The 22,235-nt window shown below is 38.6% G+C and overlaps 1 protein-coding gene across 1 annotated transcript in view; it reads left to right on the forward strand.

Annotated features, from left to right (window-relative positions):
* The window catches only part of SLC39A8 (solute carrier family 39 member 8), an 81,622-nt gene that overhangs the window by 58,274 nt on the left and 1,113 nt on the right, over positions 1–22,235 (forward strand). Inside the window, exons 7-8 of the mRNA XM_044224398.1 lie at positions 19,951–20,158; positions 20,348–20,532. Coding sequence (XP_044080333.1) covers positions 19,951–20,158; positions 20,348–20,532 — 393 coding nt within the window. The remainder of the gene's footprint in view (positions 1–19,950; positions 20,159–20,347; positions 20,533–22,235) is intronic.

Consider the following 22,235-nt stretch of genomic DNA (forward strand, 5'->3'; position numbering starts at 1 on the left):
CATACAGGGAGGAAGGCTGAGTAGACAGGGAGAACTTGAAGATGCAGAAGAGAATGGAAGTCATGGGAAGAATATCGGTTGGAGCAAATTCTTAGAAAAGGAACAAAGAGGGAATTAGAACACAGATGGAGCTGTTGATCATGAAAAGGTGAAGGGGGTCCCACTCGAAGATGGAGTGGAAGGTGGAGAAAGTGTCTGTGGGTAGAGGAGAAGGAGTGTATGTCAGATGGCTTCCATCTCAGGCAGGTGGGAAATGGTGGAAGAGTGTGGGTTTGGGGAAAAACGGAAAAGGTTTGGACTGGACTCTGTTACTGTGGTGATCGTAACAGATTGTAGCAGATTGCTGAGCAGAAAGGCAGAATTCTCAGAAGTCTCAGAAGTCTCAGTAAGGACAATTGAGCCCGTGTCCTTAATTTCAGGGATGGACATGTTGACTTTCACAGCCTTGTGTGGAGCCCACAGACTTGGGCACCACTCTGTACAGATGTGAGACAGAGAAAGCAATAGGCCATCTGGGTGGAGTCTCAGATTATTGCAAACAGGGAGAATGACATGCCTGCTACTTTCAGAGGGCTGATGGGCTCAGGGAGCCAGGCAACCACATATGGAAATACTTTGCTTTGACGTTGAAGTTCCAGAAACATCATTTGGACTCCATCTCTTGGAAGGCTGTTTCTGCACAGATTTTTCGTTTCTTCTAGTCTCTAAAACCTAATCAGTATTAGGGAGAGCAATCCATTTATATGCATGTCAGATTTCTATTACTTGTCACTCTCGAGTAATTCACAGCAAGGATGGTGCTGGTGGTAGTTGGTGTTGTGATGGTGGTGGTACCTGTCACGTGCAGGGAGTATTCTCAGTACTTAACAAATATTATTCAGGTACAACCTTGATTGGTAGGTGTGATGAGGTGATCTCCATTTTCACAGATGAGGAAAATGAGTTTGAATTTACTCAATTCAATGAAGTCAGAGTTTACTTGAACTAAGTTCAGTCATGCTCAAAGTTCTTCTAACAGAGCTAAGCTGCTTCCTGATTTGCATGCTTCTCGTCAGCTACAATGACTACTTTGAATGAAATCCAAATATAAATAAATTTTTGTGAGGAAAAAAAATTCTCACCTACTTGACAAGCACCTACCATGTACTTGGTCCTCTTTAAAGGTCTAAGAGACAAGTGAAAAAAGTTACAACACAGTGCGATGAATGCTGTAGGTGTACACATGGTGACAAGAAAGATGTGGCATGTTAGGGTGGGAAGTGAGGCAAGTGACGTGGGCATGGGTGCTTTCCTGAGATGATGCTCGTACCATCTTAGGAAGGGCGGGTTGGAGGTTACTAAGTAAATAAGATTTGATGAGATGGTCACAACGCTGCAGAGGATACTTCCAATTATGATTTTAAACATTTGGCCATTTCAAATTTTGAAAAATTCAGGGAAGTTTGCCTATAGAACATTCTGAAGCATTCCCCCCAGGAAGCTGTTTGATGAAGCACGTCAACTTTTACAACAGAAGAATATACATACTCACCAATTATTAAATATAATTTAAAGCGGTTCATGAACCCATTGAATTGCTTCTGTAACCTCCCAGCTAATCTGCTCTGATGTAGAGAGACAGTTGAGAAAAGAAAAGGAATGCCCAGGGTAAGAGTAGGTAGCACTTACGGTAGGTGCTTTACAGCTATTATTATGTTTGGTTCTTATAACAGCCCTGTAAAATAGGTATTAAATTAATTTATGCTTGAGTAACTTAAGGACTCTTTTAAGTCACTCACTCAGGTTCAACCAGATAATAAATGGCAAAGCTATGATGAAATCCCCTCCTGGGGTTCTGAGTCCCAAGTCCATGTTCTTTCCACACACGTGAGACTAAGTTCCTAATGGAACATTGCTGGGATCAGTTCCAATTCCTAACAGTTAACTTACAGATGAACTTCTGGAATATAACTTGTAGTGAGTTGAGGATTGCCTGCATAGTGAAATCTCCTTAATTTTGACTCTACTATAATCTGTCATAGCTGATGAATTATGATTTGTTAATATTTTGTTTATATGCCTGTGAGCTGGGCTGTAGAGTATCTTGGCAACATCTGTAAAAATTGCTTTTGAACAATTTGTAGGCAAGATGCACCTAATAAGGTTTTTAAGTTATCTAAAGAAATAATAACCAAGTTATTATTATGCAATTGAAATACTATACTAGTCTCATCCATATAATATGGCCGGATGGCTTAAGGACGTCTCACCCTGCACCATGCTTGTTGTGGGAGCCATTCCTTGGTGTGAGTTCTAGAAAGCAGTAATAGTGTATTTATCTAAACATGCTCTATACTAAATTGCTTTCACTAATCAAACAGGACTTATCCCTATTTAGAAGAATTAGTGAGGTTTTACTCAATTAGGTTTGATGTCAAGTTAATTTTCCCCCTGTTAGTATAATGAAGAATTGCTGTGTTGCTCTGTCATGCATGCTGATTGAGAAAAAAAAAATAGAGAATGAATGCCAACACATTTTCCTTCTGATAAGTGACGAAAAAATTTTAGAGGTTCAAGTAAATTATTCCAGTCATCAGGAAGTTGCTTAATTCTATTGTGTAGAAAGCCCATTGCAAACCAACATAAGCAATGGAAGAATTTTAAATACATATTCTGTTGCTGGTTTTTTTTAACATCAGGTTTTTCAAAATTTTGTAAAGGTTGCACTCTAAAGGATGTTCTTGTCTTAAATACTGGACTTGCCAACATGTGTCTGTCTTTTCTTTGACTTCTGCTATTTGCTCATTTGAAAATATTTATAAATTACTATATTCTTTGCATGCTACATCGTGCAGTTTGGGAATAATGGATCAAGACCTGGTAAGTAATGTTTACTCACATGGATTGCATGATGGAAAATTTGTCAAAGCTTGAGTTGTTTTATTATAATAAATACAATTTATGTTCTAGGGAGAAGCAGTTGGGGAGATAGATTTTATTCTATATTCAGTTATTCTAGGTTATCCTTATCCTGTATATTTCAAAATAAATATCCTAAATTAGAAAGATTACAAAGTGAAAGCATCTTGTAAATGAAGTGTGGAGTTGCCAAAATGTTTTTTGAGTTTGAGAGTACTACACTATAGAGTATTAGCAGATTGTTACACACACACACACAGTCATCTGTAGATACTTACCTGTCTCTCTGTTCATACCTATTCAGTTTTATGTCTGAGGTACATGTCCATATCAAAAATATCACCCTTATAACTATTAATACTTCACTAATAATCTTAGTGAATAAAAAAATAATTGCAGGTTTTGAAGACTGAATTAAGTACTTTAATAGTGTTGTAACAACTATACTAAGTTGGAGTCAGTTCACTGATTTGGTGGTGAAATTTGATATTACTGTATGGCTGCTTTTTACATAGGGGATTTCAGTCTCTTTCTGAGGGTCTTATTCCAATTAAGTTAGTAACTCATTTATTTTAATTAACTGGTGACTTTCTGTCTTTAACTTTTCTTGGTATGTTAATCAGTGGACCAGATGATTCAGATGTATTAGAAGTTTTGAGTTCTTATTCGTAGGAAGGAGACGGCCTAATGTGTGAGCTCCATTATTTTTAAAAAGATTGGGAAATTATTACTTTATATTTCTGTTAATCAGGTATAAGAGTATTAAAAGTAAAAAAAAAATTATTTTGTATTAAAAGTAAAAAAAGGAACAAAATTTATCTTATTGAATCTTCTTTGTAGGAATATCAATTGTTTAATGAAAATGACTTTATTTACCTTTATAGCAACTTAGTGAAAGCACATTAAAGTGAAAATAAGTTCTATAGCTGAGAAAGCACCAAGAAAGATTATTTTTGCAGGTTCAGTAAACCTTGAAATTCTGGTTTATATTCTGGTTGTAAAGTATGTATCAGAAAAAACAAAGCAAGGGATCATTGTTAATAGTTTTCTAGGCTGCAAAACAAATACTTAAATCTAGAGATAGTTTTACTTTTAGGAAGTAAAATAGCAAAAATCTTTTACTGGGAAGAAATATTCCGCTTTTTCTCTGGGTTCTCTATATTTTTTGTGACTTTGACCAAAATTTCAGAGACATGCAACTTATATGTTAAAACAATAATGGCTGTATATATATATATATATATATATATATATATATATATATGATGTTAAAACAGTAATGGCTGTATATATATATTTATTTACTTATAAAAGTAAATATAAAGATTTATTTACTTACTTGAGGGGGAGAGAATCTCAAGCAGACTCTGTGCTGAGTGTGGAGCCCACTGTGGGGCTTGATCCCAGGACTCCGAGATCATGACCTGAGCTGAAATCAAAAAAGTCAGAAGCTTAACCAACTGAGCCACCCAGGTTCCCAGAGATTGGCAATTTTATTTATTTAATTTTATTTTTTAAATGGATCAGGTATTAGATGCTTCTTTCTTTCTTTTTTTTTTTTTTTTAAGAGTTTATTTCTTTATTTGTCAGAGAGACTGCAAGAGAGGGAACACAAGCAGGGGTTTTGGGAGAGAGAGAAGAAGCAGGCTTCCCGCTGAGCAGGGAGCCTGATTCAGGGCTCAATCACAGGACCCTGGGACCATGACCTGAGCTGAAGGTAGACACTTAACCAACTGAGTCACCCAGGCATCCCAAGAATGGCAATTTTAAATTGGGACTTTTGTGGTAACATTTCTTGTTTTGAAAGACATTCTAGTATATAAGGCAAATCAGTGAAGCTGTATTAAAGGGCAAGAGTGGTATTCATTAATTCATCTTGTCAGTCACTCACTTGTCATGTATCCTGTGACCCCTTGCCCAGTGCTGGGCTCTGTTCTATGCCCTCTTAACACTGTGGCAAGTTAGAAAATGGTCCTGCTTTCTGGCACTCTATTCCAGTGGGACTCACAGCTCAGTATCCTAGGGTTACACATGATGTTCAGGAAATTAAAACATGGTGGTGTGATGATGTCTGGGTGATGACTTTAGTAGTTCAGGTGGCCAGGAACACATTAAGTTAAACTTTGAACCTTAAGAAGCAGCTATCTGTGCAAAGATGAGAGAGAAAAAGGTCATGGCGGAGGGAACAGTCAGCACAGGTCTCTAGGGTGGGAGTTTGGTGGGTTTTAGGAATAGAAAGAAGGTCAGGGTAGCTAGGGCACAGTGGATGCTGGTAAAAAAGGGACCTGGAGAAAATTCAAGATGGGATTCTTTCTTCAATTTTTTACTGTATTCTGACATTTAAATATCTCAATAACCTCAAATAGGTGCCTTGTTCTAAAATTACATTTTGTTAAATGTAAAAACTTAGGAAGAGACAATGAAGAAACCATGTACATTTTTCCATCCATAATGCGGTCTGTAAATAACAGATTGTGGATTTGAAAGCCCAAGGATGGTGTCTTTTCCCCTCAATGACTGGAAGCATTTTCAGTGCATATGAAGTGTTAGCAAACCTTTGAATACCAGCTTAGTGCATTCTACTCAAAGTCAGAGAGAGGTACTTGAATCACTGGTACCTAACAAGATGGAGGCTGGCGTCAGCAATAAAATAATCCATTATTGTAATGACAGACTACTGAATTTGGAAATTCTTATTTGAAAAACCCAATTTTCTTTTGAGCAGTTTCTGGCTTTTACTGCGTGGGCTTAGTCCTGGCTCTTTCCATTGCTAGCTGTGTGTTTTCCCTGTCTGTGATTACGGTGTTACAAAAGTCAGGAGAGTACCTTGAAACAGTAAGCACGCCACAGTGTTTGTTGGGTTTGTTGCTACTACTCTTATTTTTATGCCTCCTTCTCCAGCAGTCTTCTGAAAGATTTGTCAGTCACATAAAGTGAGATGCAAGACGGCTGCTGATAAAAATATTCTGCCCTTTAACGGTCTCTGGAATGGAGGTGGGAGCACTCTGAGCTCTCTCCTCAAGAGTGTCATTTCCACATTCTACTTCTCTACTGGGTTTAGCAAAACAAGTCCCCATTCCCCATCATTTATTTAAAGAACACACTTACTGAACACCTACTAATGTTGAACTCTGGGCTGAAATGAAAGCAAATCCTGTCCTCCAGGAGCCTTTGATCCCGCTCCATAGCTTTTAGTCACAAAGAATTGGCAAGGAAACAAAAGACAACAGAAACACTTCTGCACTTGTCCAGTTTTTTAGTGTAGATGAACCAAATTAGCCTTGATGAATGAACATTCTTTAGTGCACACCCTTCTCAGTGTTGTATGCGAGTGTCCATGTGTTTGTTCTTTGGACACATTGGAATAGATTCTTCACATGACAACGACTTGTGAGCCTATCATGAGAGAACATGCATTTTACTATAATTACACCTTCATTTCTTCAGCCAAAAATGTTCGGAATGCCTGCAGCAGTGCCGGATACAGGGGTGAACAAGAAAGAAGATAAAATTCCCCATCTCCTAGAGATCAGGGGTGTGATTTGGCATAGGTGTTAAATCCTGTTGATGAAGTTCTAGAATATAAGTGAGCTTCAGTGGGGTGAGGTCTGGAGCCGATGACCAAGAAAGGATTCTTGAGACGTCTTTGGTGCAAAATGGGGGTTTATCAAAGCCCAGGGACAGGACCCATGGGCAGAAAGAGCTGCTACCCTGGGGTTGGGAGAGGTAGCAGGTTCTGTACCACTGGGGGGGGGCGGGGAGGAAGGAATAGGGAGTTTTCAACAGAACTTTCATATGCTAAAGTGGGCCTAGGAGATACCAGATGCTGAGATACCAGATGCCTTGCAGGAGCCCTTGCCTTTGCCAAGGTCGTTCTGCCCTTTTTAGCAAGCTATTAAGAATCGTTGTGTCACATATGTCCCACCCAGGAGTGGGGGTGGGAGAAGATTGCTGGATGTCAGCTTTTGCTTTGTCCTCAGCCAGCCTTCTGTCTCTTCTCCTTTCCAGAGGTAGAACTTCAGGAGTGTTATTTAACCTCTTAATACCTCAGTTTCCTCATCTGTAAGAGGGGAATAATAACCACCTAGCGTTGTTGGGAAGAGTAAATAACTTGCACTACTAATGTTGTTAGGATTACTGTTCTGGGCCAGTGAGTACGCCCTGTGTCTTCCATTCTCAGTTCCCCACTATAAAACAACTAGTGAGCAGATCTTCACAGTGTCATAGTGACATGTTTAAAAGGGAAGGAGGTCCTTGTACCCTTATCTCCTGTGCATTCCCACTCTTCACTTTCCAAATATGAAGTAAAGAGAGCCTCTCTTTTCCTGAACTACTGAGGTACAGAAGAGAGCAGCTTTTGATTTCTAACTCTGGTGCTTATTTTCCTTTCTACCACAGGCCGCTTGCCTATTTCTTGCCACCTCCTCTGGAGTCCTAGTTACCTGCTTGGTCACGGTGATGGCAGTTAGCCCTTGCTCTCACCCCTCTCCTCTCTTGTCTCTTCACTTTTCCCAAGCTTCTTGCCCTAGGGAACTTGCGTTTCTAGATCTTCTCTGCCAGTCCCAGAGCTCTCCTTCATTTAATCACTAAATGGTTAATCATTTGTATTACATTGGGTGGGACCATCTGCATTTCAATTCTTTTGACATAACTTCCCATCAAATGGTAATTACTCAATGGGCAGCTCCCACAAGAGGCTGGTTCCTCTACTTCATCCCATCCTACCCCTATTCTCTTGTCTGAATTGTTCTGATGCTGAGCAAGATTTGGGGAAACCACTTTTCAAGAGCCTAGCAACATTCTCCAGCTTACATTAAAACTTAACCAGTTTCCTGGTGCCTCCTGACTCCCTTTAAGACTTCTCAGCAGCAATGCGGGTTGTGTGGGCTGGATGCACATTATACAGGCTTTTTTGTAAGAAATGATATCTTGCTTCCCAAACGTCCCAGAGAGCATTAATGCTATCCCCATCTGTATTAGCAGTAGGCAACCTTTTAGAGTGGTGTAAATGGTCCATTAGGATAACTGCAAATGCTTAATTAGTGTATACTTTAAATTCCGTTGGCAAAATAGTAGCATATTTCTTGAAAACCTGTCAGATTTCTCCTAAGTAATTTTTTTTAAGACAGTAAAATGATACAGTCCCAGGCTGAAAATGAAAGGTAATTACTTCAACTCCTAAAGACCAAAACAACTTTACTCACATTCCACTGAAGGGATAGAGGGAAAAGAGATAATTTTCAAGGTGTCTGGAAATTGTTATTTTCCTGTTAATGGTTATTTTCATTAGCGAGGGGAATTTTGGAAGTAGTTATGAGATTTTCCTCAAACCAAATGACCAGTGACTAAGTGTATTTGAATTATGTCTGGTTGCATACATTAAAGATAAAATCGGTTTCTTCTTTCTTATATGAAGTTTCATTTTGGTTAAAGTGATTTGAGACTGACTGTTCTGGGCCAGAGGAAGGACAAAGGAACCACTAGCTGTAAAGTACATCAAGATTACTAGAAAATACAGTCATAAAAGCAAAGCCCACTAAAATTTTACATTTGCTCTTTTAAAGTTTATTTTTATTTTCTATTTTTAGAGGTGGGGGGGAGAGAGAGAGAGGGAGGGGGAGAGAAAGAATCATAAGCTGGCTCCACCCCAGTGTGGAGCCTAATGTGGGTCTTGATCTCAGATCAGATCTCAGATCTGAGATCATGAGCTGAGCTGAAATCACTAAGTCTGACACTTAAATGAGTGAGCCACCCTAGCAGTTCTCTGCTCCAGCAGACCAGGATCAGCTGTGTCAAAAGGCTCCCATGCTCTGGCTTCTAGTTGGTTCCAAACAAAGAGCTCTACCATGAAACTGGTTTTTACATTTGTATGGTACCTTTAACTCTTTATAGTATCTTTATATTTATTTAATCCTTTTTGTAAATATTCCCATTAAAACATATTTGATGGTACTGTTAGGTCCCCCAGTATTGGGTCCGTGATTAAAGGAGCGAGACTGATACACAGCGAAGGTCATGCAAAAGCTTTATTTTGCGCCAAGCATCAAGAATCAAACCGAAGGTTCGGGGCCACGCCTCTTACAGAGAGGGCAACCTCTCTCTGCTTCATAGACTAGCTTTTAAGGGCTAAGGCCATGTGGTGGGGCCTGGCCACACACAGGTGGCCAATGAAATTGTAACACACAGAGAAAGCTGCACAGTCACGTTAGGTCACACATAAGTGACCAATTGAATTACAATTTACCCTAGTAGATATTTGAACCAGCCTATCACCTTGATCAGAATTGGTGCTCAAAAGGTGCCCAAAGGGCAGGGCCCATACTCCTTGGTAACTAGGGAGACAGTATGCGTCCTCCCACTGATGGGATGTCTCCACCTGGCCTGACTCACCCTTCTATTTGGGCTTTGCTACCTGGGACTGGTTTCCGGAACTTGTTTTTAAGTATGTCCCCTGGTGGAAGGGGGGCAGGGACAGTTTAAGTTTTAAACAACAAAGTTATTATTTAAACTGGATGGAAGCGCACTGGCTAAATAGGTCCTTACAGTATGTGTAGAGTCTGTGAGCATTCTGTGTGGAAAGAGCATTAGACTTTAAATCAGTCATGTTCTTTCCAGAATGAGTTGGCACATTTAAATAAGGATAAATAATAAATAGGAAAGGGACAATTTACAAAACTCTGAGCAAGGTATAAGTGAGCCACAAGGGAGAGTGTAGTAAAACTGGGACTTGGAATAGTGGAGCTATGAGTAATCTTACCAAGCTGAGAATAATCAAAGGGACAGGGAAGGAAGAACTTACTGGAACCTAGGAGGTAGTCTTGTACAGAAAAACACTGTACATTGAATGGTGATCTTTAATTAGGGACAAGCTCAAGTTACCCCTCAAATAAAGAGCCCAGGAAATAAGTACCTTGGTCTTCCTCTCTTTCCCTCCAGTTTCATGGTAGAGCTCTTTGTTTGGAACCAACTAGAAGCCAGAGCATGGGAGCCTTTTGGCATAGTTGATCCTGGTCTGCTAGAGCAGAGAAATGGAAAAAAAAAAAAAAAAAAGAGTGGAAAGGGGATCTAGAAGAGGGAAGGAGAAATGAAAGCTATCTGGTATACTCTACCCCTTTGTTTTCTGTCAGCCTCCACTCTTGCTCTTCATCTGGGTGAAAAATGCATGTCCCCAGCACAGAGACTGCATAAATCCCCATCCACTACTGTGTGGTTGTATCATCCCTATGTGATAGCACTTCCATAATATGCAATCCAGAACTAAAATGTTGGCTACCACCAGTATTCTTCATATGAAATACCAGTGGATAGAGGTAGAAAGAAGAGATGTAATTAAAGAATATAAATTTAAATTAGAGCTGATCTTAGCTTCTGTAGATGGTTTTAAGACCTAAGCCAGTAATTAAGCTGCCTCCTTCCACTAAACTTTTGTATTGACCTCACTGTCTGATACCACCTTGACTGGTAACGTCCTTTTCAGGTGAGGTGATACAGACCTTGATTCCTGCCAGATCTGAGTCTTTGGTGGTCTGGTATTCACTGGGTTGTTGCACTTCTTCCTTGACAAGGATCATTGGAAGGGGTGTATTAAGAAGTGCCCCACTAATTTTCCTGAATTTCAAACATTGTTCTTATCTTTATTCTGTAGCAGAAACTCAGGTTTTCCTGATCATTGGATGCCATTATCCTGGGCAATATAGTGACTTTCCTCATCTGCCTATGGTTTACAGATTAAAAAAAAATTTTTTAAATGTCCTAGGGTTAATCTCCACTTCCAGTGAATCAGAAAATGACCATGTTTTCTGGTGGATTAATTATTCCCTTGGACATTAGGACCTTCAAACTCACCACATCTAAAGTATTGGGGACAGAAAGCAAGAATACTTCAGGTGAGTTATTAGGTATAAACATGAAAAGGGCCACCCTAATCTCCACTGGCTCTGTGCATCCCTATGGTAGTGGTAGTTCCCTGTATTTGCCTGTGAGTGTAAGGCACATATCTACATCCTGTGGGCAGAGTTCCAATCTCTCAGGCTTTCATCTCTTGGCTTACACCTTAACTGAGCCTTCACTAGGGCATTCCATAATTCTATCAGGCTATTTTTTTCTATGAAGGGGAAAGTGATATGGCATGTGAATTCTAAGGATTGAGCCTATTGTCTCATTTGCTTTGCTGCAGAATGGCTTGGAGACAGTTTATATAGGTTATTTTGGCTATATATCAGGCATACTATAAATCTGTGAATGATGATTCTAGCAGAAACTGCAAGCAGGGAAGGCATATTACATATATCTATTTTTGTGAGTTCAAAGAGTACCCCCTTATGATGGGTGGTATCATCAATATAATCATCCTACCTCTACCTATAGCCAGGTGAGCCTTCCCACCTCACTGGGTGATGATACCTTTTTGGAGGTCCAGCATTAATCCTGGTTTTTGGCAGGTTGGACCTTGTTTGGTGCAAGCAGATCAACCCTGGCTAGAAGAAGAGAATGCTGAGCTGTGAATAGTCATAAACCCCACTATTCTGACTCCTTTGTTTATGGACCCATTGAACCAACATTGGGGTGGTTGAAAGATACCAACTGATGTTTATAATTAGATCTTCTTGTTCACTTTATCATGAAGACTGCTCTCCTTGACAGTCTCTTATGAGATTTAACAGAATAGAAATATCTTTACACTCTGTGCCTTTTTACATACAGTCTATTTGTTTCTCTCCAGATCTCCTTGCCACCAATGTCCAGTTTTGGTTTTTGGAAGTTTCTGACCACCAGGACAACTTTCTAGCACCCACCTACCAGTTAGTACAGATCTATATCTCAGTCATTTCTTTTACATGAAGCTTAACACTGCACCTAAAAGTTTTGCCCATGTAGAGAATTTTCCCTTATCAATGTATTTTGAGTTCATTTTGAGTAACATAGTATAGCTGTCTGGTGCTGTCACACTTACAGATGTCCTCATAGTTTACTGGCTTTAGGGAGCTATCCATGAAACCTTACTGTTGTTGAGGGGAAAGAAAAGAAACATCAGGCTCATATACTAGAGCGGTCTGAATCTCCTGCCATTGTGGTTTGTTTGTGTCTCCTAAGGCTGGTGTGGCCTGTTCTTACATATATAATTTAATAATGGAATGCTGCTGTGAACAGCTGATTTTATGACTTGCTGACCCAGATAACATCCAGTTCATGCTGGGCATGATCTCATGGCCACTTACTATTCCACGGGCATGAGATAAGTCTCTGTAAGGATCCAGGAGCAAGGGACACCTTGAAAAAGGGAATAGTTAGTGGCAAAGGAAGACATGGTTTTACTCTGACATCTTAGGGGTTCTCTCACCAGGGCTTCCAAAGCCTCCTTTCAGCATCTCTGTCTGCCATAGACTCCTCTAATTTCATTGGTCCACTGGGTCATAAGAACCAAATGACAGGAAGGCTTGCAACATGGCTCAGAACTTGCAGAGTGCTTTTATGCTTTTATGGTCCACTAGGTCATAAGAACCAAATGACAGGAAGGCTTGCAACATAGCCCAGACCTTGCAGAGTGCTTTTATGTTCTGGGCATCACTATAAAAGGCAGCCCACTTATGGGTAACCAGTGTGCTATTTCCCCATTCTTCAAATATATGAAAAACCCAATTAAATTCCATTTGGGGTACTGTTTGTTATGGCCATGTCCAACACCAGTGATTGTATCATTTAGGATCCCAATAGAAAACTGATGGAATGCTCAAATTAGAATAATGTCAGGAAGATAGAGGTATAAGGTGTGAGTGGGGTGTAAGAGGACCACAGGGACCAGTAATTGCAAAATTTTTACCACTGCTGGACCTGAAAGGGTGGAGGGGAGAGAGCAGTTACTAGACTCTACAGAGTTGTCTTGAGAAGAGATGTGGCCTTCATCTGAGGGTCATGGACAGCCTTAGATGACCACACAAATGGGTATCAGAGGAATCAGTACCCTGACTTCTTCCTCCTTTCTCCCCTGAAGTACTTTTCGAGCTCCCCAATGGTTAATCTCAAATGAGAACTAGAGGACAAAGAGCCTGAAGAGGTGGCTTATTCAGAACAGAGAAGCGTGAGAGGTTAGAGGGTTATTCTGGATGGGCAGATAAGAGCTATTTATCATAGGCGTTGAGTTTGAATCCTAACTCTTCCTTTCTGGATTATGAATTCCAGTCAGATGGAGATCCTCTGATTTATGTTTCTATCCTCAGTTCTCAGCACAATTCCTGCCTCGTATAAAATAGCTGCTCAGTGAACAATTGAGTAGCCTCATCCTAGCAGCTCCCGTATGACTTTGAGAAAGTCATATATCCCATATATTCCTGGATTGCTATTTTCATCATCTATAAAGTCAAGATGCCAGTATCTGTTTTGTTTCACTCATGAGGATGTTGTATAGGGTAAAAAGAAAATGAAGACCCAAACATACGGAAGTGCTTTGTAAACTGTGAAGTGTTGAGTGTGCAAGGTATTATTTTACATCTTGGAGATTCCTTTTCTTCTACACTCAGTCAGCTATCAGACTTACCAACTCAGACTTCATACTTTTCACAGTGGGTTTTATTAATTAATCTCCTTGCCCTTTCATGCACCTTGGACTCTAGTAGTTGAACGTTCAGTAGTTTTCTGCAAGAGTATATTTATGCTCAAGCTCAAGCATCTTTTTAAAAAGTTTTCCTTTTTTTCTGGTTAACAAGTCTCTTCACCCCCTCACTTTTCTAAAACTCTTTTTTGGGGGATAGATTCAATTTTTCTCCCTTTTTTCTTCAATAATTTTGACCAGTGTGCTCCAAAATATAGTCAAGGTTGTGAGGAATCTCTTGTCTTGCACACTTATAGACAGTTTTTGTTTTTCTTGTAATAATTCTGTGTTCATCTATACTGTGTTAGGAAAAGCGATCTGTGGTAGATGTTAATAAGCATTCATGGAGTACTTAGTGGCTTATAAATGTCTCATTTCATCATTACAACAATCCTATGAAATCCGTAATACTATTTTCTCCATTCTACAGATAAGGAATTTGAAGGCATATTGAAAGTGATTCTTTCTAAAGGACTTCATTATTTTTTTTAAGAGCAGTTTTAGGTTCACAGAAAACTTGAGAAGAAAGTATAGAGATTTTCCATAGACTGTCTGCCCCCACAATGCATAGCTTTCCCTGTTACCAGCATCCCCCACCAAGTCAGGATATTTGTTACAACTGGTGAGTCTACAGTGACACATCATAATCACCCAAAGTCCATAGTTGCAGTTGACTCTTGGTGTTGTACATTTCATAGGTTTGGACAAATGTGTGATGACAAGTATCCATCAGTGTAGTATCATATAGAGTATTTTCACTGCCCTAAAAATTCTGTCCTCTGCCTGCCTATCCCTCTTCTTTTCCCAATTGCTGGCAACCGTTGATCTTTTTATTATCTTCATAGTTGCCTTTTCCACACTGTCATATAGGTGGAATCATACAGTCTCTTCAGATTGGGTTCTTTCACTTAGTAATATCCATTTAAGAGTCCTCATGTCTTTTCACAGCATAATACTTCATTTTGGGGGGAGGGTGTTAATATCACATGTCCTACAGTTTATTTATTCATTCACCTACTGAAGGACATTTTAGTTGCTTCCAAGTTTGAGCAGTTAGGAATAATATTGCTGTAAGTATCTGTGTGCAAGATTATTTGTAGATGTAAGTTTTTCAACTTCTGTGGGAAATACTAAGGAACATGATTGTTGGATCATATGGCAAGAGTATCTTTAATTTTGTAAGAAACTGCTAGACTGTCTTCTAAAGTAGCTGTACCATTCTGCATTCCCATCAGTAATAAATGAGAGTTCCCATTGCTCCACATCCTTGCTAGTATTTGGTGTTGTCAGTGCTCCCAATTTTTGTGACCCTAATAGGTATACAGTGGTATCTCATTTTTGTTTTAACTTTCATTTCCCCAATGATGTATGATATGGAGCATCTTCTCATATGCTTATTTGTTATTGATATTTCCTTCAGTAATGTGTCTGTTAAGGTCTTTGACCCATTTTTAAATCAGGTTGTTTTCTTGTTTAGTTTTAAGAGTTCTTTGTATATTTTAGTAGTTCTCTATCAGATGTATCTTTTGCAAGTATTTTCTCTCAGTCTGTGGCTTGTCTTTCCATTTTGTTGACATTGTCTTTGGCAGACAGAAGTTTTTAATTTTAATGAAGTTCAGGTTATCAGTTATTTCTTTTGTGTGTTGTGCTTTTGGTGTATCTAAAAATTCATTGCCCTACTCGAGGTTATCTAGGTTTTCTACTGGGTTATTTTCAAGGAGTTTTACAGTTTTGCCTTTGTATTTAGGTCTGTGATCCATTTTGAGTTAATTTTTTTGAGGGATGTAAGGTATGTAGATTTTGTTTTGTTCTGTTTTGTGGATATCCACTCGTACCAGCACCATTTGGTGAAAGACTATCTTTTCTCCATTGCTCTGCCTTTGTTCCTTTGCCAAAGTTGAGTTGACCATTATTTGTGAGTTTATGTCTGGACTCTCTGTTTTCTTGATCTGTTTATCTGTTATTTCACCATTATCACACTGTATTGATAACTGTAGCTATACTAGTAAGTCTGAGTCATGAAATGTGAGTCCTCCAACTTTGTTCCATTCCTTCAATGCTGTGTTGGCTATTTTAGGTCTTTGCCTTTCCATATAAACTTTAGAAAAACAAAATACCCACAAAATAACTTGCTGAGATTTTGATGGGGACTGCATTGAATCAATAGGTCACACTGGGAAGAACTGACATCTTGACAATATTGAGTCTTCCAATCCATAAGCATAAAATACCTCTCCATCTATTTAGTTCTTCTTTGATTTCTTTTATTACAGTTTTGAACTTTTCCTCATACAGACCTTGTACATATTTTGTTAGATTTATATCTATTTCATTTTGGGGGGATTCAAATGTAAATAGTATTATGATTTAAAACTCAAATTCCACTTATTCACTGCTGGTGTTTAGGAAAGTAATCAACCTTGTTGTACATCCTTGCCATAATTGCTTATTAGTTCTTGGAGCTTTTTTTGTCAATTCTTCTGGATTTTCTGTGTAAACAGTCATGTCATTTGCCAACAAAGACAGTTTTATTTCTTTCTTCCCAAATGTACATGCCTTTTATTTCCTTTTCTTGTCTTACTGGATTAGCTAGGACCCAAGTAACTTTGTATATAACACAAACCCATTAAGGAGATATTATTCAGACTCATGCCGATTTGATGCCAAGTCACATATCCTCTAATCATTAAGCTAGCTTGCACTCAGTGCTCCTCTCCCTAAATGTCACCCCTTCGTCTTATCTGCATCCTCTTAAAATGTCATTTTAAATTTTTATTTATATTACATTAATTTCTCTTTCATGGACATAGAATTTATATATTTCGTTCCATATAATTTCCATGTTTTTTGTCATTTATACTTCCTTTTACCATCTTTATTATGCTTTTTGGCGGATTGCTCCTTTCCTTTTTGGTTTGGTTTTATTTTTATTAGAGCTCTTCCTCCCCCCATCCCACCCTGTCATGCCACATCTTTTTCTTATGTTCTTCCTCTTTTGCCCCTTACGCCCTCCACCTCTTTTCAGTCTTCCTCCTCTTTGCGTAAAGATAAGAATTCTGAAATAAGTCTACTGGATTTTTTAATTTTGATTTCTTAGTACTTTTGTTTGTTTTTCTTTTTCTATTTGCTTCTTCCCCCCTATGCTTCCATTGGGATTCTAGTCTCCCCTCTACTCTTATAACTTTGGTCCATGATATTCTTCCCATTTCTCCCATTCTGAGTAGTCTGCACTTTGCTTTGACTTTTATTTCCATTAATAACTAAGGTGAGAGGTGTTAAGAGCCTTGCTGATGATTACGTGGTAGCTCCTGTCAGAGCCAAGGCAGAATTTGGTCTTCCTGGGTTTCGGATTTAAGGTCTTTTCACTAGATTGAATTGCCTCATCATGGCTGAGGTTAGAAAGAGCCTTAAAAAAAAAGAAAAAGAAAAAGAAACAGCTTCAAATGTACTATATGTCACAGAAGTTAGCAAGCAAACAATGACAACAACAGTAACCAAAATAAAAGACAGAATACTCATTAACTTAACTTAAATTTTGTGTTTTCTTTGCTCAGTGACTTAGTGTTAGGTAAATTAAAAACAAGCTCTTTGTGAATGCTTGCCTACTTATGTTTGTTTCAAAAGTATTAAAATACATGGCTATTAACCTACCCAGAAGTGTCATTTGACACAGAAGCCTATACAGCATAAGAAATACAGTCAATAATCTGTACTTAGAGGTCAGAGAATCATGCCTGATATATTAATTTCTTTTTCAGAATTAAAGGAGTTTGTATATAGACTCTGTATATAACATCAGGTAGTCAAGATTTGGTCTTTGAATCTTTTCCCTAAATCCTCACAAGTAAATAAAAACATTATAAATATTTGACTAGGTAAATCAAGTTGGAGGATGAAAGCAACTGGTCTTATTAAGTGTCTTTGGCAGTAAGATTTTGCAAAGCTAAGGTCTCTTCCTCTGTTGCTTTTCTCATGACCACTTTTGTTCCTTCTTTGGCAGTTAATGCTTCCTGCTCTGGGGTATTTCTTCTTAACCCAGGTCACCCATATGACTTGTACTAAGTCATGATTGTTTATGATTGTTTATTGTCCATTTACAGTATAGCAATTGTTCAATTAATTAAACTGGGGTAGCTTTAATGCCTTGGCAGCCTATGTAAACAAACCAAAATCTAAGCTGTAAATGTCTCAAGGTTATGACATTGAAACCTAAAGACAATTGGTCACAAAAAGCCACCTGGGCTTTAAGTTACAGCCCATCAATAATTTTCTTGCCTTGCTTCTGCCTTTTCTCTGTAAAAGCCTCTTCCTGAGCTCCTGTTGATGGAGTGCTCCTATCCATATCTGGTTTGACACTGCCCGATTTGAATTTTTTTTCAAATACACTCTTAAAGTTTTAAATTTACCTCAGTTTATCTTTTAACACTATAAAGTAAAAGACCACATTTGAAGACTGGATGGAATTCTTTTTATGCCTCTGAGATTTACCTTTAAAATGAAAGGAGATTGAACATTTACTCCAACATTACTTCAAGTGTTTAGAATAGTTTTTTGAGAGAAGGGGGCATTCTCCTTATGAATTGCCTTCAGAGCCTATTTCGTACAGTAAGTGTCCACTCACCACTGTAAGTCTGGAGTAGTAAAACAGTTACTAAAAATAGTCGACTGACTTCTTTTGCATCCCTTGGTAAGCTCACCAACGTTTCTGTTGTGTTTCAGTTTCTTCAACTCTAAAGTGATGATAATAGTAGACCTTAATTCACAAAATAGTTCTAAAGGAGTGGAATATCTCAAGGTCTTAGAGCAGTTCCTGGCACATGATAAATACTCTACGCTTTTGCCGTGTCTCTTTCGACAACTGTTACGGCCCCTGCTATTACTACAACCACTGCCCCTACAAATAACAATCCTCCCTCCTTCCATGTTAATTTAAGAATTTAGTGGTTCCAAATGGATTTTGGTTGTGTCTACACACAAAAACTTTCCCCAGAGATGAAGCTTTGCTACTAAAGACACAGTGAAGAGATGTATGGCAGGATTTAGTCCATTCTGAAAGAGGAGTCGCCAAAGTGTTTTGAGCAATGAAGCAACATTGGGATAAATCTCAAACCTCTACCATGATGGCTTGGAAGGCAGCCCTTCTCGTCTGGGTGTGTACTGAACATTTTTAAAATGGTCAGTCATATTCTTTACATCTTGTCTCTCCAATATAAATACACTTCTTGAAGATAGAAGTTGTATTTTCCACTTCTGTGCACTCCCCATAGCATCCAGCACCCTGTTTTACAGATTGCAGATGCTCAGTAAATATGTTGATTAGTTGCTGAGGTAGAGTTGAGGGGAGGAGAATTAGGAATAAAATGTTCTCCGGTTAATTGCAAATTGCTTCCCTACTTAAAAATAAATTTGCATTTGATTATCTTTTCTATGATTTTTGGAAAATGCTTTTGGTTGGCATTTAGTATTTGATTTTATGTGATTTTGTAAATTTTATGGAAATGTAAATTCTTACAAAGGGTTTGTTTTAGGATTTTCTGTTTTTATTATTGCTCCAAAATGGAAAGAGGTGTTAGTACAAAGGGGTAAGCCTGTTCTAATCACATTTCATGAAATGTGTTAAGAGAATCACTGAAATTTAGAGCTGAGAGGGAACACATTGTTACAGCTTAATCACCCGACACACTACTTTGGAACACAGTGGAGACTTAATAAGTCATTGAGAAATAAATGAATCATTTAGTACATTATCTTCATTTCACAACTGAAGAAACTGAGGCCCAGGTTACCTGCTCAGATAACTTAGGAGGGATTACAATAAATGTTCTTTGGTGTCATTGTGCTCTAAATATGGATTTCACATGAACATTGTAACACACAAAAGTCTTCAGGTTTAGTTTTTGAAAATTTACCTTTATTTTAAAGTATGCAGATAAATCAAATTCTTAGGTTAGTATCTGTTACATTTTAGGAAGGCAATAGTAAGAATTGTTCACACAAATCAAAAGAATTTTTTTAAGGGGAAACCAGAGTAAAATGTCTTTTAAGTGGCTTGTTCAAGGGCTGTCAACCTATTCATTTCCTTTCTCCCTACTATAAGTTTTTGTTGTCATAAATGATTAGGAGTTCTTAACCACTATGAAAGACTCTCTGTTGGGACCGTTTGTCTGTCTTAATGAATAACACACCTCTTATTTCTGTGTATCTCTGAGACTTTCAAGAAATGTTGGTTATTGGGGCGCCTGGGTAGCTCAGTGGGTTGGGTGTGGGCCTCTTGATTTCCACTCAGGTAGTGATTTCATGGTAGGAGATCAAATCCCCATGTCAGGCTCAGGCTTGGAGCCTGCTTGGGATTCTTGCTCTCTGCCCCTTTCCCCCAGCTCCTGTGAATGCACTCTTTCTCAGTTTCTCTCTCTAAGAAAAAAAGTGTTGGTTATTTTATTAATTGATTTGCTGTTATTTTACAGGATGGAAAAACAGAGTCAAGTTCGTGTACCTGTTTGAAGGGACCCAAACTGTCAAAAATAGGGACCATTGCCTGGATGATAACACTCAGTGATGCCCTCCACAATTTCATTGATGGCCTGGCGATTGGGGCTTCCTGCACCGTATCTCTTCTTCAGGGACTCAGTACTTCTATAGCGATTCTGTGTGAAGAGTTTCCTCATGAGTTAGGTAAGAGGCTCTGTTCATACTGGGAAAGTCTCTTCTTGGTTTTGGTGCAGTGAGACATTTTAGGCGATACACTCTTAAAAATCCCATTGATGCATCAAAATGGAGGAGCCCTGATTGGACATTGACCCTTATCTTTTCTCATCCAAAAAGAGCCAAAACTATTCCTTTGGTATTTTCTTCTTTTCCTAGGGGACTTTGTGATCCTACTCAGCGCAGGAATGAGCACTCGGCAAGCCTTGTTATTCAATTTCCTTTCGGCGTGTTCCTGCTATGTCGGGCTAGCTTTTGGCATTTTGGTGGGCAACAATTTTGCTCCAAATATTATATTTGCCCTTGCTGGAGGCATGTTCCTCTATATTTCTCTGGCGGATATGGTAAGAAATTTTTAAAATTTTATTTTAACTTAAAATTTAGAATTAAACATCTGGGTTATGCGTCGACTAAGGGTAACCTTCTGCTTCCCACAGTGTGGAAATTCTGTTGTAATTTGAAACATTCTTGGTTCAACAGACAGCTTGTATTAGCAGTAATTTGAAAGTGATTCTCACTGATCTTTTGATCTAGGATCTTACTGGTAGAAAGAGAAATGATTTGCTTCTGTTAAAGTAGAGAGATTTTCCCAGGTTTTTTGCCTTGTGGGAGGTAAACCCTGTATCCTATTATAGTATGTCCCCATGGGACCTCAACCCCCTCTTTGGTGGGGATGTTACATTTAGAAGGGAGTAACTTGTTAGAGTTAATAGCATTTTGTTATTTCAAAGTTCTAAACAGTGGGAGCCTTTTGGGTCGAACTAAAGTTGGTAAATTGAAATTGGACAACATCGACTTGGGTCAGTATATATTTGTATCTGTTTATGTTGGTGCTCTGTCTACGTCTTTATTTATGTGTTTGTGTGTGTGTGCGTGTGTGTGTATGAGAGAGAATATCACTAGTCCTGTGCCTTGTGCATTTTCAAATGAATCATGGACAGCTTTCTAGAAAATAAAAATGTGCTCCATATATGCAAATCAAGGAACATTTCCTTTGCATTTGGAACTGAATATGTATTACATACATAATTTAGTAATTTAGCTTCCTTCATCTGCATTCTTAGCTCCAAATGGTAACTGTCTAGCTCTGTTCCTTGGTCTTTGCAGGCCCTTATCGGAGTAAGCATTTCATCTCGGGGAACCGTCACTGCATTTATATTTTTCTTCATAGAATTAATGTCTCATATTGTATCTGTGCTAGGGCATCACTTCTTTCTCTGTTATAAGAATGGAATCTATTAGAAGTGTTCATTCTAAGGAAATAATGCTAATAAATGATGCTGTATGCCCTTACAGCAGTTTTGCTTTTTTTCGGAGTAGTTTCACAACTTCCACTCACTTTATCCTGGTAACAGCTTCTTCAATCAGGCACATGGATTGGTGGGATTCTGGAGACCTCTTTGGTTCTTTGGTACATTGTGCCATTGTATATATAGCACATCGTTTTGGAATATGTTTTAGAAAGCTGCCATTTACAGATCTTATTGAACCTTTTCTGTAGAGTTTATTCACTGAGTGAGGGTAGATTTTAAGTACAGAGCTTGGAGTTTTAATTTCCTTCATTGTAAGGAGATTGTTATAGTCTTCAATAACAGCACATGATTTATTTAAAAGCCATAAGATTTTGTGAGGGGTAGAGCAAGCAGAAGGCAACAAATTGAAGAGAACAGGAATTAAATGCATAGTGATTTCTAAAAATTAACTTAATCAGCTACTATTGATTGCTATTATGTTCGTGGCCTGGAATTTATTTAATTTTATATTATTATGTGACGTAAATCACCATACAGTACATCATTAATTTTTGATGGAGTGTTCCACGATTCGTTGTTTGCATGTAACACACGTGCTTCTTCCAATCCGTGCCCTCCTTAATACCTGTCACTGGGCCAATCTATCCCCCCAGCCCCTTTCATTCTAAAACCCTCTGCTTCTCGGAGTCTGCAGTCTCTCATGATCCGTCTCCCCCTCAAATTTCCTCCCCTTCATTTTCCCTTCCTTCTCCTAATGTCCTCCATGCTATTCCTTATGCTCCACAAGTAAGTGA

The sequence above is a fragment of the Neovison vison genome, chromosome 11 (assembly GCF_020171115.1).
Source record: "Neovison vison isolate M4711 chromosome 11, ASM_NN_V1, whole genome shotgun sequence".
Lineage (NCBI taxonomy): Eukaryota > Metazoa > Chordata > Mammalia > Carnivora > Mustelidae > Neogale > Neogale vison.